Raw genomic sequence first — 15,905 nt, forward strand, 5'->3', positions numbered from 1 at the left:
GTCAAAGTGAGAAAATGGGATCTTTAACCAGACCCTACAAACAGTTAGAGGCCTTTTGTGAGGCCATTGAATTTTGTGATCTAACTGCTCTTAATACAAAGGGTCTGAAGTTTACATGGTCAAACAAAAGGTGTGGGAGGGGATTCACTAAGGAAAGACTTGACAGGGGGCTTGCCAATGATGAATGGAATATGAAGTTTCATAATGCAACATGTATGGTACTTCTTGCCATAAAATCAGATCATTCTCCTCTAGTAGTATCCTTAGTTAGCATGATAATGAAAAGTAACAGGACTCCCTCAAGATTTAGATTTGAAGCTGCCTGGTCCTTGAAGACAGACTGCATTGGTATTGTTCAAGTTGCATGGTCAAAGATAACAGGGGGCAATGATGCTAGCTCAGTAATCAGTAACAAGCTTGCCAATTGCTCCAAAGCACTGAATCATTGGAACTCAACCAGAAGGAAAGAAGAGCAAGGCTCACTCAAGCAGAAGATGAAGAGAATTGCTGATTTACAAGATGATGACACAGGCAACCATGGCCCATCAATCAAACAGCTTCAAGAAGAAGTGGAACAAGCTTTGGATGAAGAGGAACAAAAGTGGAAGCAGAGGGCTAAACAACATTGGTTAAATCATGGTGATAGAAATACTCAATTCTACCACTTGCAGGCCAATCAAAGAAGAAAGACCAACTCCATTACACAGATTCTGGATGAAAATGGGTAGATAACTGAAGGCAAGAAGGAGATAACATCTGTTTTTCATGAGTATTTCTCTAACATTTTCTCATCTTCAGGTCCATTTGAGTTCCAAGAATGCCTCCAAGGGATGACTCCAACAGTTACAAAAAGCATGAACACCCAGTTACTAGCCAAGTTCACTGAACAAGAGATCAAAGAGGCTATGTTCCAAATGAATCCGGTTGGATCCCCAGGCCCTGATGGGTTTCCAGCCCATTTTTACCAAACTCAATGGGATAACATAGGCAAAAAGACCTGCCAATTTGCCCTTGCTATCCTTAACCAAAGAGGTCCCTTAACTGGTGTTAATGACACCTTCATTTCATTGATACCAAAGGTCAAGAACCCAAAAAGAGTCACTAATTTCAGACTAATTAGCTTGTGCAATGTCAGCTACAAAATAGTTGCTAAGGTGTTAGCAAACAGACTTAAGCCTATTCTTCCTGAGATAATCTCTATGAACTAAAGTGCATTTGTCCCAGGTAGACTTATCACTAATAATGTCCTAGTTGCATATGAGAGTCTCCATTCCATGCAAACAAAAATGAGAGGTAGAGCTGGTTATATGGCACTCAAGTTAGACATGAGTAAAGCCTATGATCGAGTAGAATGGGGTTTCCTAAAAGCTGTTATGGAAAGGATGGGATTTGATCAAAGGTTGGTTGCCTTAGTCATGACTTGCATCACCTCAGTTTCATATTCCATTCTAGTCAATAGAGAGGCCACCCCTTCCTTTAACCCCTTAAGAGGAATTAGACAAGGAGACCCCTTCTCTCCTTATCTTTTCATCATAGTTGTTGAAGCCCTTTCCTGCCTCTTGAATCAAGCTGAACTGAAGGGCAGTATATCAAGCATACCAATTGGAACTGGTCCTATTCGTGTTAATCATCTGTTTTTTTGTAGATGATAGCTTGCTCTTTTGGAAAGCCAACTCTTTGGAATGGAGTATGATGCTGTACATTCTAGAAATCTATGAGAAGGCCTCGGGGCAGGTAATAAACAAAGATAAAACCAGCATCTTCTTTAGTAGCAACACTCCTGCTGAGATCCAGAGCAACATTCTAAACATCTCAGGAGTTAAAGCATCTGGCACTTTTGAAAAATATCTTGGCCTACCTGCTGCTCTAGGCAAGTCCAAAGGTGCAACATTTCACTCTCTTATTGACAGGACCTGGCAAAGAATTACAAACTGGAAGACTAAGTTTCTGTCAGCTGCAAGGAAAGAAGTACTCCTGAAGGCTGTCCTACAAGCCATCCCAACATATACTATGGGCATTTTCATGCTTCCAGTGTCAACTTCCAAGAGACTTAACCAACTGTTGAGGAAGTTTTGGTGGGGTTTTGAGTAGGACCATACTAAAGTTCAATGGGTAAAGTGGGACCAATTGAGCCTAGGGAAGGAGAAGAGTGGGCTAGGTTTCAGGGATGTCAAGAGCTTCAATCTTGCCATGTTGGCAAAACAAAGATGGCGCCTAATCCAATATCCAAACTCACCGCCAGCTCAAATACTCAAGCAAAAGTATTTTCCCAATGGGGAACTATTGGACTCAAAACTGGGCAACATGCCTTCCTATGCATGGATGAGCATCCAAAATGGCCTACATCTCTTAAAGGAAGGACTGGTGTGGAGAATTGGTAATGGGAAATGAGTTAACATATGGGAGGACAAGTGGATCCTTCAACCTCATACATACAAGATACAGTCCATCCAGCCTGAGGCAACACACTGTCCTTAGTAGCAGACCTTATTGATCCAGATTTGAAACAATGGAAGGAGCCAACTCTACATAATTTTACAAATGAGGTAGATCTCATCAAATCTATCCCTATTAGCATTGGTGGGAGGGATGACCAACTAGTATGGACTGGCACTAAAAACAGTAAATTCTCTGTTAGTAGTGCCTACCACCTACATAGAGAAATGGAGTCCAGACTTATGGGGGGGGGGGGATCCTCACACCTTGATCCCCTTTCTAGTATTTGGAAAACCTTGTGGAAGCTACCAGCTACACCAGCAGTAAGAATGTTCATATGGAAAGTATGTACTGAGGCTTTACCCACTATGGCAAACTTGGTGAGAAGACACATAATCACAGAGAATTACTGCCCAATATGCAAGACAGAATGTGAAACAACTGAACATGCTCTTTGGAGTTGCAAGGCTGCTAAGGATGTGTGGAGTCAAGGAAGTAACAAAATAAAAAAAATGAGTATTAACTGTGTATTCTTTAAGGAAACCTGGGGCCTTGTTAATCATCATCTACAGAGGGAAGAGCTAATGGAAGTGGCAGTAATATGTCGACTACTGTGGACCAGAAGAAATGAATTTACTCATGGAAAATGATTCATGCACCCAAACCAGATTCTAAGTAAAGCTTCTAGTGAAATAGAGGCTTATACAAAGATTCTTGCCCAACCAGTCCTAATGAGGGGTCCACTAATGTTTGGCTCAAACCTCCTGCAGGTTCCTATAAGTTGAACTGGGATGCAGCCCTTAATTCTACTCAAGGACTAGTGGGAATTGGCGCCATTTTGAGAGATGACCTGGGAAGAAGCATTGGAACCCTTCAAGCTAAGAGGAAGCTGAACTTGAATCATTTCAGTGGGGAGGCTTATGCCTTAATGATGAGTGTTGTTTTTTGCAAGGATATTGGTGTCTCTAATCTTATAGTCGAGGGAGATGCATTACAAATCATCAGGATTCTTAATGGCAATTCTCTCGACTGGAGCTATGGTGGATTGATAGTGGAAGATGCCAAGAGAGAGCAAAATAATTTTGCTAACTGGTCAGTGGTTCACACTAAAAGAGAGGGCAACAAAGCAGCCCATGCTTTGGCTAAGAATGCCCTCACACTTTCTGAAGATTTGTTAGAACTTGAATTTACACCAAGATGTATTCAACAGATTGTAAGAAGTGATATGTCTGTAATGTCTTGTTAGGGAAATGAAATGTTTCTTATCTAAAAAAAAAAAAAAACAAAAATGGAATTAAGAAATGAGAAAAACTTAAAACAGGTTGGTCTATTTTTTCCTATATAATGGCTCATTAATAAGTGAATGCCACATAGGCGTTCCATTTTATCTCTAATATGACTGCACCACATGCTAACCTTCATGAAAAAAAACACCCCACCAGAAATCATCCGTCCCACCCTCGAAACAAAGCCCCCTCACCTGCTGACTCCCACTCTCAAAACCCAGCATCAGAGTTGTGATCTCCCACTCTCTTGCAACTCACAACGAAGCCCTCCTCTCTATCGGCAATTGGAAATTCAAGCTTTTCAATGGTTCAATTGGATACAATGTTTACAAAAAGAAAAAAAAATGAAAAGAATTAGAATAATAATTTCTTGCATCCAAAGAATTAATTGCCTTTCTCAAAGTATATAACTTTAGTATAAAACTCTTGAAATTGATGTTCTTATCTTTTTTCTTCCACCCATTTGTCCAAAAAAGACAAAAAAATTTACAGAAGCATGAAAAACAAAAAATAACACCTACCTAATGATGGTGGACCCAGACTAGGAAATAGATTCTTTTCTTAGTGTTCTTCTGAAAACTTCATACGGGCTTAAATTTGAGTAAACAACACTTAATCTATTGTCAAGGACTCACAACGTAAATGGTTTAGAGATGAAAGAAACATTTGCAGATGGTTTATAGATGGTATCTCGCATTTTCCAATCAGATCAATGGTACCTCGAATTTTCCAGTCGAAATGTTGTAGTCATCTTCTTGGTTTATAAATGGTTTTCAAAATGGTTTTAGGTGCTTGGATCCTCCGTCCACTTGAAGAAGAAACAAAATTTTCAACTACTTCATTTTGCTAGCTTGTTCTCCCTCCATACACCCCCCCCCCCGGGCGTATATCTAACATTTTCCATAGATGAAACACTGTTTGGACTTTTGCGGCTTGAACGATAGTAGGGCTGAAGGCTTGAAGGATGAACGCACTTTTAGTATTTTGAAATTATTGGGTGTGATAGTTTTATATTCATTTGCATAGAGTTGCTAATGTGGCAGACTTTTATTGGGGGTTGTTAAAGCCTACATAAAAGACCGGCTGCTCCAAATCGGCTTTGTTAAGAAATTCGAAGATACTGGAACACTCAGTCTTGAGCCCAAAGACAGAAAAAATAAATCAACAAAGAAAACACCTTGGAGACTGGAGTTAAATACAAAACCACAACCAAAGCAGGAGAAGAACCACAGAGCGGCGACAATTCCTCTGCCAATACTTTGCAACCCAATAGTGTTTTGCATTTACTCTCACAGCAAATACAAACATGTCTGCATTGAACGCCCTTTATTTCATAATTAAACTCCACATCCTCTCTCTCTCTCTCTCTCTCTCTCTCTCTCTCTCTCTCTCTCTCTCTCTCTAATTTCCAGTTTAGTCCCATCCCTGGCTCAACTTGGTTTAGGCTATGGAAACCGATGTTTTGGTTTGACCCAGTATTTTGCAGATAGGAGTGCAAGTAGCATAAAGTGGAAATCTACGTGGCACTATGCTCTTCCATAAAGATGCATAATGTTGGAGAAAAAAGCATTTTGTGCTACTTAAACTCACGCCCTATAATACATACTCCGTCTAGGATCTTTGTTGATGAAAATAAATAAGGTTTACTTCTTTGATTATTGGTGTTTTAGGACACAAAACAGAACAAAAAAGTAGTTGTTCTATGGACCATGGGGGCAAGAGACCCACTCATCTACTCTCCACTAGAAATTGAAAATAGAAAAGACAAAAATAACAAAACATTAGGTTGCTTTTAGATATTGAGATGAGTGGAACTAGTTGTGAATAATAATATTTTATGAGTACCATTGAGATGAGTTTAATATTTTTAGGTTGAGATGGGTTTAACTCTGTAGATGCAAGAGTTTGGCTACGACTAGATGACTAAAATGATAGATTTCACCTTATATTTTATTTTCTAATTTAAATGAATGTAAAATATCTTGACTTTATCTATGGTTACTTTTAATCTATCTAGAAGTTATTTGTAAGTGTTTTAAATAAGTCAAAAGTATAGAAGTTGAGTTCCAAGAGTTTTGGTCTTATCTAGAGAAGAGTTTGAATGAGATACTCCGATTACTAAGAAGATTAAGTGCCAGGTGTCATCATTCCATCAGAAGAGTCCATCGTGACATAGTCATTCCGTTAGTAGAATCTATCTACAATTCAAGCTGCTTTAAGATGAGATACTTATAGGATCCTAACAGTCAAGATTCATAAAGATTTCAGCCTTGGAGATTTTGGAGAGTCTTTCAGAGTGCATGTGTGAGAAAATTCTCATTTCTAATTATTCTTCTTTAATCAAGTGTGATCATACTCCATGTTAGAGATTGAGTGATTGTTATGAGATGCATAGGCTGGGTAGTGGCTTGAGAGCAATGTAGTGGTGAAGGGTGGTAAGACGTAAAGTGTATGAAGGAAGTGAAAGTTAATAAATAGTTGGGCACATGTTGGGCACATGGTTCATTAAATGTAATAGATTGCGTGTTAAGCCTACTTACTCAGTGTAGATTACATAAATGCCCTCATCCATGTAACAAGAATAACGAATTTCACTTTCGTATAAGTACTAGTGTTTCCTTTGTAAAATTCATTTTGATAGTTAATAAAGATTGTTTCATGGAGGAGTCTGATCCCTCGAAGATCAAAAGTTGCGCATTTTACTTGTCTCTTGTTACAATTGGCATCAAAGCGGATTGAAATTTTGAGAACTTTGTTTTTCTCATTCTTGAGAACAATGACAGATGGGACTCAGTTCAAGGAGTTGGAGAAAATGGTTTTGGGTTTAAGGCAGCATCAAGAACAGTAAGAAAATAGGATTGAAGACCATCAGGGTGCTTTAGAGATCTTGAATTCAAAAATAGATGTGCTGTTAGAAGTTGTGAATGGAGGAAGACTAGGATATCAGAATGGTAATGGAAGATAGGAAGAAGGCCTTCATTCTGAGCATTTTGGGGTTTCACTAGGTATGCATTTTTGTTCTATAAAATTAGAATTTTCAAGATTTAATGGGGATAATCCAACTGGGTGGATTTATAAGGCAAATCACTACTTTGCCTTACATCTCATGCCGAATGGACAAAAGATTTTAATGTCTTCATTTTATATGAAGGGAGATGCATTGATATAGTTTCAAGATGCTAAGGAAATTGGGACTTTCAATACTTGGAGTTCTTTTATTGATGGAATATAGTTCAGATTTGAGAGTTCATCTTATGATGATCCTATGTAAACACTAATAAGGCTAAAACAGAATGCAACAGTAGCAGCCTATAAAACTCAGTTTGAAGTAATCTCTAATAGATTAAAAGGGTTATCTGAGAATTACAAAATAAGTTGTTTCTTGAGTAGGGTGGCAAATGGGGAGAGAACAATTTGAAGTGAGGGTGACAAATGGGGAGAGAATAAGGAGTGAAGGTATGATAGAGAGGGTTCAATTTCAGATGGAAGAGAATCAATTCCTTACTAATTTTTTTTGCTATCACTAGGGGATTATGATGTGGTGGTAGGGATGCAATGTTTGAGGACTTTGGGGTCATGTATTGTGGGATTTTGATGGTCTCACTATGTCTTTTGAGCATAGAAAGAAATCTGTGACTATTAGAGGTATGAATTCCAATAAGTCTGAGTTGGTGGAAGGGGTCTAGATTTGTCAATTGACCACTATTGAGGGGAAGGGCATGTTGTTATAGATTGTGCAACAAGAACAAGTTAACAATGAAGAAAAGCCTAATTCTAGTATCGAGTCTGTATTGAATAAGTATACTAGAATTTTTGAGGAACCTAAAGGGCTGCCACCTATAAAGAGTCATGATCACAAAATCAATCTCAAGGAGGGTACGTTGTTTGTTTCTGTTAGGCCAGTTTTCAATCTTAAAGAGGGCTGCCACCTATAAAGAGTCATGATTACAGAGCACTGAATAGAGAAATAGTGAAAGACAAGTTTTCTATTTCAGTAGTGGATGAATTGTTAGATTAGCTTTGAGGAGTAAATTTTTTTTCCAAGCTCTACCTCAGGTCTAGGTATCATTAGATTCAGATGAGAGAAGCTGACATTGAGAAGATTGCATTTCAAACACATCAAGGCAATTATGAGTTTTAGATTGTGCCTTTTGGCTTAACCAATGCTCTTGCCACTTTTCAATCCTTAATGAATGAGGTATTTCATCCATTTTTAAGAAAATTTGTTATAGTTTTATTTGATGATATTTTGATATACAATAAGAACAAAGAAGAATATTTACAACACTTATCATTGGTGTTGGAAGTTTGAGCAAAATATACATTGTTTCTAAAAGAAGTAAATGCAAGTTTGGTTGTAAAGAAATTGCTTATCTTGGACACTTGGTTCCTGCTGAAGGAGTAATAGTAGATCCATCCAAGATTAAGGCTATAGTAGATTAGCCATTACCAAAATCCATTAAATCATTAAATCCTTAAGAGGGTTCCTTGGATTAACTAGGTATTATCAAAAACTTGTGAGAGGATATGGGTCAATTGCTGCTCCCCTCAATGAGTTGTTGAAGAAAGATGCATTTCTATAGGGACCTGAAGCTACACAGGTTTTTGAGGTACAAAAGCAAGTTGTTTCTAGTCCACTTGTTTTAGCCTCCCTAATTATTCAAGGCCCTTTTTGATTGAGTATGATGCCTCAGGTAGGGGGATTGGGGCTGTGTTGGTGCAGAATGGGAGACCTTTGGCATACCTTAGTCAAGCATTGAAAGGCAAAGCATTGGATTTATCCACATATGAGAAAGAATTGTTAGCATTGGTGTTGGTTGTTATGTAGTGGAGACCTTATCTACTAGGAGCTACTTTTGTGATTAAAACTAACCAATAGAGTTTAAAGTTCTTGTTGGAACAAAAGATAGGGACCCCATCACAACAGAAGTGGATAAGCTAATTTTTTTTTGAAATAGCATGAGAAGGGATATTAAGAGTTACATAAGATAATGTGAAGTCAGTTAGAAATGCAAAGTGGAGAACTTAAAACTAGTTTGGTTGTAATAGCCATTGCAAATTCGCACTAAATCATGGAATAATATCTCTATGGATTTTGTTGATGCTCTTCCTGTTTCAAAGGGATTTTCTATTATTTTTGTGGTGGTTGATTGATTTACAAAATATGCTCATTTTTCACCATTCTCTCACCCTTACATTACAGTTTTAGTAGCCAAGCTCCTTATTTCTCAGATCTTTAAGTTGTATGGTATGCCAACAACTATTGTTACAGATAAAGATGTCACTTGCCACTTGATGTAGCTCTCCATCTGTTTATTGGATTGTACTAAAATTGCCACTTGATGTAGCTCTCCATTGGGGGGGAAAATTATGAAAAATTTATTTGTTTCTGGTGCCTATCTTTTATTTTCTTTCATGCTGTACTAGTTTTAATAGGTGTTTGTTGGGATCCCCCACCATTTACTTGTATATCCCTCTATCTATTAATCATTATATATAGAGCTTGCTTAGGGAAAAAGAAGAAGGAAACAATAGAGACTAGACACCATGCAATAGCAGAAACGCAAAATAGTAGGAAGATGGAATGAAAGGAGCTCTAAATCTCATTTGCTTTTTTACAAGACATTCAACTTCTGCTTATTTTCAGCTCTCACTACCACATAGCACAAATGTTGGCCTATATAATTTGCCAAAGGTTACAGATAAATTACAGTATTCCACTCATATATGAGAGAAAGAATAATATAGACAGGAAAAAGCAAATCTGCTAATTTCGATTTCTAAGAGGAAGAGAAACAAGCCCATAAAGAGCTAAAGCTAGACATGTTGAAGTTGCAGTAGTTTTGAATGGTATTCTTCCTTTATCATTCCTCAAGACCATGGCTTCGTAAATTGGCAAGGCATTCAGCACCACAAAACCTGCTAAGAACATCTGCAAAAACAGACCCTCCATTTTCCTGCCTCTTAGAACTTGCACAAGCCCCATAAGAAATGATACCAAATTGATAATAGCTGCCGTTATTAGAGGCACAAATATGTTTGATGAGGCTCCAAACTCGAACATACCTTGTCCATATCTTTTGCTTTGTTCATCATCAATCACTTTGCTAGTCAAACCAAAACCATATGTGGAAATGCCTAAACATTTGAGGAAGAACACGAGGCATCCATACCCAAAGGCTGAGAGCCCCCTTATCATCCACATTCTCTGATCATTCCACCACTTTTGAATTGTTCCTTCCTCTATCAAAAATTCAATGAGATCTTGTCCATAAGCTCCAAGGACAAGAAACACATACAAGATAAAACTTGGCTCTGATAACTGCAATATGTTTTCACCAATAAGACAAACCTAAATGGATGAAAGGTAGAATAATAAAACAAGAGGCTTAATCTTCAAAAGCTTGACCATGCAAATTTCTTAAAGTTCAAAAGCTATATATGGAAATGTGCTTGTAATCTTTCACCATTCATCAAAACAGTCTTTATTAATAGTTAAGTAATGAATAAAAAAAATCTTTAACCTGTAAAAAGCATACCTTTGGAAATACAGAAACTCCATGGAGAAGGGATAGTTGGGGGAGGAACGCATAGAGGGTGAGAGGAATAAACCAGGTGGGCCATAAACAATAATGAGTGTAGGCTAGTCCCATAAAAGGGCCCAAAGATCTAGTACCGAAGGTTAAGGGACTGAAACTAGAGAAATAAGCCTGGAGAGCGCCGATGTTCCACCGCTGGACTTGGTTTAGGGCATCAATGAGGTTGATTGGTGCATCACCCAAAAAGGCTGGCCTCTTAGGGTTGCAAAATACGGACCTCCATCCCTCGCATTGTAGCCGAAACCCCGTGAAGAAGTCCTCTATCAGTGATCCATATCTGAAGCCTACCTATATAATCAATTTGTACAGCCAATCCATTTATTCTAATTCAGACCATAATTGTCCTTTTGATTTCCAATGCTCTACAGATATCTTGTTATATTAGCATACAATTAAGTGGATTTTGATTCTTCGTTGTTTGGATGAACATAAAAAGAAATATATATAGTATTCAATACATATCTAGAGTTCATATATACTGCCAGAAAACTCTACACGTGTTGTATTAAATATTGTAAAATCTACATGATGTATCTATCTCTTTCCAAAATTGTCTTTCACAGCTAATTTTAAGCATCAATTCATTTTCAATTATATGAGAGCAATGAGAAAAATCTAAGACCTTTCCAAGATTGTTTAATTGGTGATTGAAACTATGTGGATTGTTTAATTGGTGATTGAAACTATGTGAGATAAATGGTAATTTTGTTTTTTCAATGAGTTTCACGATTAAGCCGTTTACCATTTGTGCAGATTAGTTTATTTAGCATTTTTAAACCTTTTGCTCCTCAAGATTTTGAATTTGATCAAATCACCTTCATTACTAGTATGACATGTGTGATTAAAATCAATTAAAAAAGTTTTTAAAAAAAAGGTAAAAGTTTTTGTTTCTTAGTAAGTTTAAAGGTTTGAACCATGCACCGGAGGATAAGCCTTAGTCCAGATAAAATATGCTCAAATCTCTAGTTTTTTACATAATTGAAAGTTATTAATTAACATTACAATGCTAAATAATGAGAAAAAGCTTACCTCATAACCCCATTTGGTCTTGTACTCATAGTTACACCCAGCAACCTTATGTGCCAATTCCAAAACCGATTGGGATTGGATTTGCATGGACTTGTCAACAACACTGTCGGGGCCAAGTTCGGGGATCTCCAGGGGCACAATGGTTGACGGGCCACCAAAGAAAGCTCGCCGGTTGAAGAAACATCCGGTTCCGACATAATTAGGGCCCAACATTCCATCCAATCCCAAGGGATTAGAAAAGAATACTCGTTTATATTCACAACCATAAGTATCGTTCTTGTTGATTCCATGAAAGATTTGAGGGAATTGAACATATGCTAATTGGGACATGAGTTTAGGGTCTAATAGGTAACACAATGCACGAAGAGGTGTCCGTGGGTCATTAGAATACATGTCACAATCCAAGTTGAGAATTATGGGTGCGTTGGTCATGGTGGCTGACACTCGAAGCTTCAACATATACATGATCAAAAAGAGAAAATACAATTATAAATACATGAAAATTAATGATAAAAAACTATTAACAGAAAATAATATTATGGAGCATTTTGGTGCAGATACATAAAAGCTTACCAAAACGTTGAGGGCACCGGCCTTGAAATTGTGGGTTGAAGTCCTGCTCTTTTCCCTAGAGACATAGATGAGGTTTGGCATCAAATGGTTGGTCACGTCTTTGTTTTTGCCACTCTCTAATAAGACCTGCGCATGGTTGAAGTCAATAGATATGAACATAATCACACACACACAAAAGGAAATATATATATATATATATATATATAAACCCTTGGACTATGCATGTTAATTTTTCCCTCTTTGTTGGTTCCTTTAGTTTGAGTTCGGACGAAGGAGGGCGCGCCTAGCCTAACGTTGAATCTATTATTATTATTATTATTTACCCTGATTGACCATTCAATGTTGATTTAGTTTCAATAAATATTTAGGAATTAAATAAATAGGATAAATTTACGTACTTGAATGACAGTGGGATGATGTTGACGGATGAATCCATGATCTGTCCAGTTGCTGAAAGCCCTGCGCTCTAACTCTTCAGTTATATTCTCTCCACCAACTTTCCCAGTCTCAAGGACGTTCTCTATCCTTTCTTCCATGCTTTCGTATATTTTCTATGATATGGCACGTTGAGAATAAGAGGATCGAGTAATTGATTAATAAACTAATAATCATGTGTGTAGTCGTTTTTCAATGAGATAATCCCACTAACTCAAAAAATCAGACACAGAATGTCTCAATATAAAGTAGAGAATTGAAATACATGGAAATTAAAGGATGATCATGATCACTAGGGCGATGCTACTATGCCGCCCAGCGTTTACCGCTAGGCATGCCGCCTTTTGTAAATTTTTATTTCTTTTTTCATTTCACAAATTTTTAATATATTTAAACATTTTTAAAAAATAAAAAAAAATCAATACACTTAAAATCACTTCCTTAATCACTAAGTAAAAAAATATATATATATATTAAAAAAAAATTTGTGACCAACTGTCACTTTGAGGGGGCAAATAGGAGGGGCATACAAGCATTTAATTCCCTGATCATTATGATCAACATTAATCAAAAGTTGAGGCATTGATTAATGTCTAAATTGTATCTCATTGTTTGTGAAAAAAAAAAAAGTGTTTCATATTACACATTAAGTGGGATTAATGGGCCCCATTTATTATGCTGATTTAACATTACTAAATATATATATATATATATTATATTAGTAATAAATGTCATATAATTAGCCATAAGAAACATAATAGATGACATTAATGGACGTCCAATGTAACGTTTTTTCGTATTCAATATGATTGAAAACGTCCAAAATAAGCAAGACAAACTAGAAACGACAATTATTGTAGGATGGAATAAATCGTGGATAGGTAGGTACTTATCCCTGGCGGCCATTATGCTATTCTACCACTAATCTAACGGTGTAAAATCAATTTTAATTTTGTACAAATATATATGGTAAAACAATTATAAAAAAATTTTATTTTAAAATTTATTTAAGAATAAATATAATTTAATAAATGTTTGCCTACTCGTATTACCTGAATCTCCTTTGTATGAGAGGAACATGAAGAGTAATTTGTTGCAAAATATGCTTCTGGACTTCTTTTTATTATATTATTCTTCCTGCAGAATGGTAACCAGTAACATGCAAATTTAGCAGCTTCCATGCAAGCAAAGAGTGTTACCTGCGATCCCCCATCATCCGATACATAAATTGAAATATTCTCCGTCGGATAATCATAAGCCATGATGGACAAGACCGTGCTCACTAGTCTCATCGGTGGCTCCTTGTATGGATCGGCAGTGCATACAAAGACGTCCAACGCTGGAAAGTCCGAAGAAGATTTCTTCAAGAGTAGTGCCTCATGGAGATTTTCAGGATATTCATCACGATAAACAATGGTCATGAGGAAACACTGACGAGTGATCCACAAGAAAGCAAGAAAAGTATCGGAGACGAGGAATGAGAGGGAGATGATGAAGGATGTGAAGGTGGTGGAGTGGATGAGCTTCAGTGCATGGAGATAAAGCAGCACTAAGATGGCACAGAAGTAAACTGCCGCAAACATGCGGTTGAAGGCTGTGCGACGTGCAGGTCTAAGTCTGTGAAGAAGAGGAGCACGCGAGGGAAAGGAATTCAGGCTCTGATCCATGTCTTTTGGTGGTGTACAGCAATACTAGAGGAGTGACGGTAACGATAAGTGACGTTTATTCCTAGTTGGGTTATATATATATAAGATTAGCAATGATACATAGTAGTATAATTGTAAACGTTGCATAATTATTTTGAAAAAGAGTAGGGTCTACGATTAAAAAGTTAGTTTTTTTTCATGTGGGTCCCATATTAATTCATTTTTTTTAAAGTGATTGCACGCTGCTTGTACAACCACGACTGCAAATATTATTTCTCATATAAGATATGATATGTTTGGTAAGAAATGGAATAAAATAATGTTATACTATATTTTTTAAGATTAATTTTATTTTAAAATTTGAAAAAGTTAAATTATTTATTATATTTTATGTGAGAATTTAAAAAAATTATAATAATAATATGAAATGAGATTAAATTAGATAGTTTAGTTTTGTGTAATCAAACCAGACCGTACTTTATTACCCTATCTAATAAACATATCTTTGTTACTTATTATCTACGCATTATATTTATTTTTATTTTTAATTTTTAATTTTTTTATTGATATATATATCATATACTTGATATAAAAAATAATATATATATATATATAATGTGAGAATAATGAAGAAAATTTTTTTTTATTAACTTTCTTAAAAATAAAAATAAAAATAAAAATAAAAATAGACAATGACATTCCTTTAAAATCCATAACTTTAGTTAGAGAAAAGGCTTTGTCTTAAAAAAAAAAGATAAATAAATAAATAAAGAAAAAAAAAAAAAAAAAAAAAAAGGGGGAAGGTGATCGAGACATGATTAGAAGCAGACCTTTAATAGAGAACTTATAGCTTTAGCATCATTCATTGTAGGCTCCCTCGATTCAAATTCGACAAAATCATTATGGGCTAATAGATTAAAATAAACAAATAAAATATCCTCCACTAGAATTAATTAGCTCAGAATCCAGACTTTATAATCAAAAGATTGGATTTTTATGAGGAAATATCCGTACTTTTAAAACAAATTTCCATTAGATACTTTGGACAAAATTCAGGAAAATAATATGGAATTAAGAGATGAGAAAAACTTAAAACCGTTTAGTCTATTTTTTCCTATATAACGGCTTTTTAGTAAGTGAATGCCACGTAAGCACACTACAAGAAATCGGATCTTTTCCAGCGATTTTATTTTTGTTGAAATTAAAATCGCTGCAGTAGCATAGTAAAAGCAGCGATTTGAGGATGCTAAAACAGTAATTTTCTTTTAACACTTTTTGCAGCAATTTTTTACTTATTACAACGAAAATTAACGCTGCAAAAAAAAAAGCCTGTTCATTGCTAAAAATTGCAGCACTTTTTAAACTTATTGCAATGATATTTTCCGTCCGAGTTAGCAAAGTGATTTTGCAGTGCTGTATCGTTCGCTACTACAACTCATTGCCGTGCCAAACACCTTATTTCAGTACTTTTATATTTCCCCCCAAGTTTTTTTGTCCTCACATTTCCTCACTCCGCCCGATTTGCAACAGTCCTGAGAAAACTTCAATCCGTTCCCATCAACCTTTGTCGTAGCTCAATCCACCCCAACGAAAACCTAGTTTCCTTGCATTCTCAAGTGGCTTGAGCTCACTTTCCAACAATTTCTCCCATTAAGCAGAAATTCCATTTTCGGCGCTGTATTTGTTCAGATTTTCCAAAGAAGATTTTGATCTCCCAACGATCAAACCCTAGTTTCCTGCACACGTCCTTCCATTTTATTTGGCAATTGGCGTCTCCGTTTGGGAAGCTGAATGACTACGTTTCCACCTTTGCTGGAATAGACGATTCCGTGCCTCCATTTCTAGTCCGAAGTGCCTAGTCCTCTGTTTTCCAGAATGATCAAACGAGGCCTAAGGTATCT

General features: G+C 36.4%; 1 protein-coding gene across 3 annotated transcripts; it reads right to left on the bottom strand.

Moving 5' to 3' along the window:
- Positions 1 to 9,312: 9,312 nt before the first annotated feature.
- On the bottom strand, positions 9,313 to 14,075 carry LOC122282054 (cellulose synthase-like protein G3). Of its 3 annotated transcripts, XM_043093977.1 has the most exons (7): positions 13,411 to 14,075; positions 12,322 to 12,474; positions 11,924 to 12,049; positions 11,351 to 11,800; positions 10,262 to 10,609; positions 9,789 to 10,044; positions 9,313 to 9,654 (listed from the first exon to the last, which is right to left on the bottom strand). In XM_043093977.1, exons 1-7 carry the CDS (start codon positions 14,023 to 14,025, stop codon positions 9,587 to 9,589), a joined length of 2,016 nt encoding a protein of 671 aa, XP_042949911.1. In that variant the 5' UTR covers positions 14,026 to 14,075; the 3' UTR covers positions 9,313 to 9,586. The 3 variants fall into 3 exon arrangements, with proteins under 3 accessions (XP_042949911.1, XP_042949910.1, XP_042949909.1); XM_043093976.1 differs by having other exon boundaries at positions 9,313 to 10,044; positions 13,558 to 14,075; XM_043093975.1 differs by having other exon boundaries at positions 9,313 to 10,044.
- Between the last annotated feature and the right edge of the window lie 1,830 nt (positions 14,076 to 15,905).

The sequence above is a fragment of the Carya illinoinensis genome, chromosome 11 (genome assembly GCF_018687715.1).
Source record: "Carya illinoinensis cultivar Pawnee chromosome 11, C.illinoinensisPawnee_v1, whole genome shotgun sequence".
Classification (NCBI taxonomy): Eukaryota; Viridiplantae; Streptophyta; class Magnoliopsida; order Fagales; family Juglandaceae; genus Carya; species Carya illinoinensis.

Bases quoted from the DNA above. Each gene is read 5' to 3' on its own strand.
- LOC122282054 (XM_043093975.1), bottom strand. From the start codon at position 14,025: ATGGATCAGAGCCTGAATTCCTTTCCCTCGCGTGCTCCTCTTCTTCAC. The intron at 12,050-12,321 runs GTACGTAAATTT...AACCATGCGCAG, and splicing joins ATCATCCCACTGTCATTCAA to GTCTTATTAGAGAGTGGCAA. The intron at 10,045-10,261 runs GTATGCTTTTTA...AACATATTGCAG, and splicing joins GAGTTTCTGTATTTCCAAAG to TTATCAGAGCCAAGTTTTAT.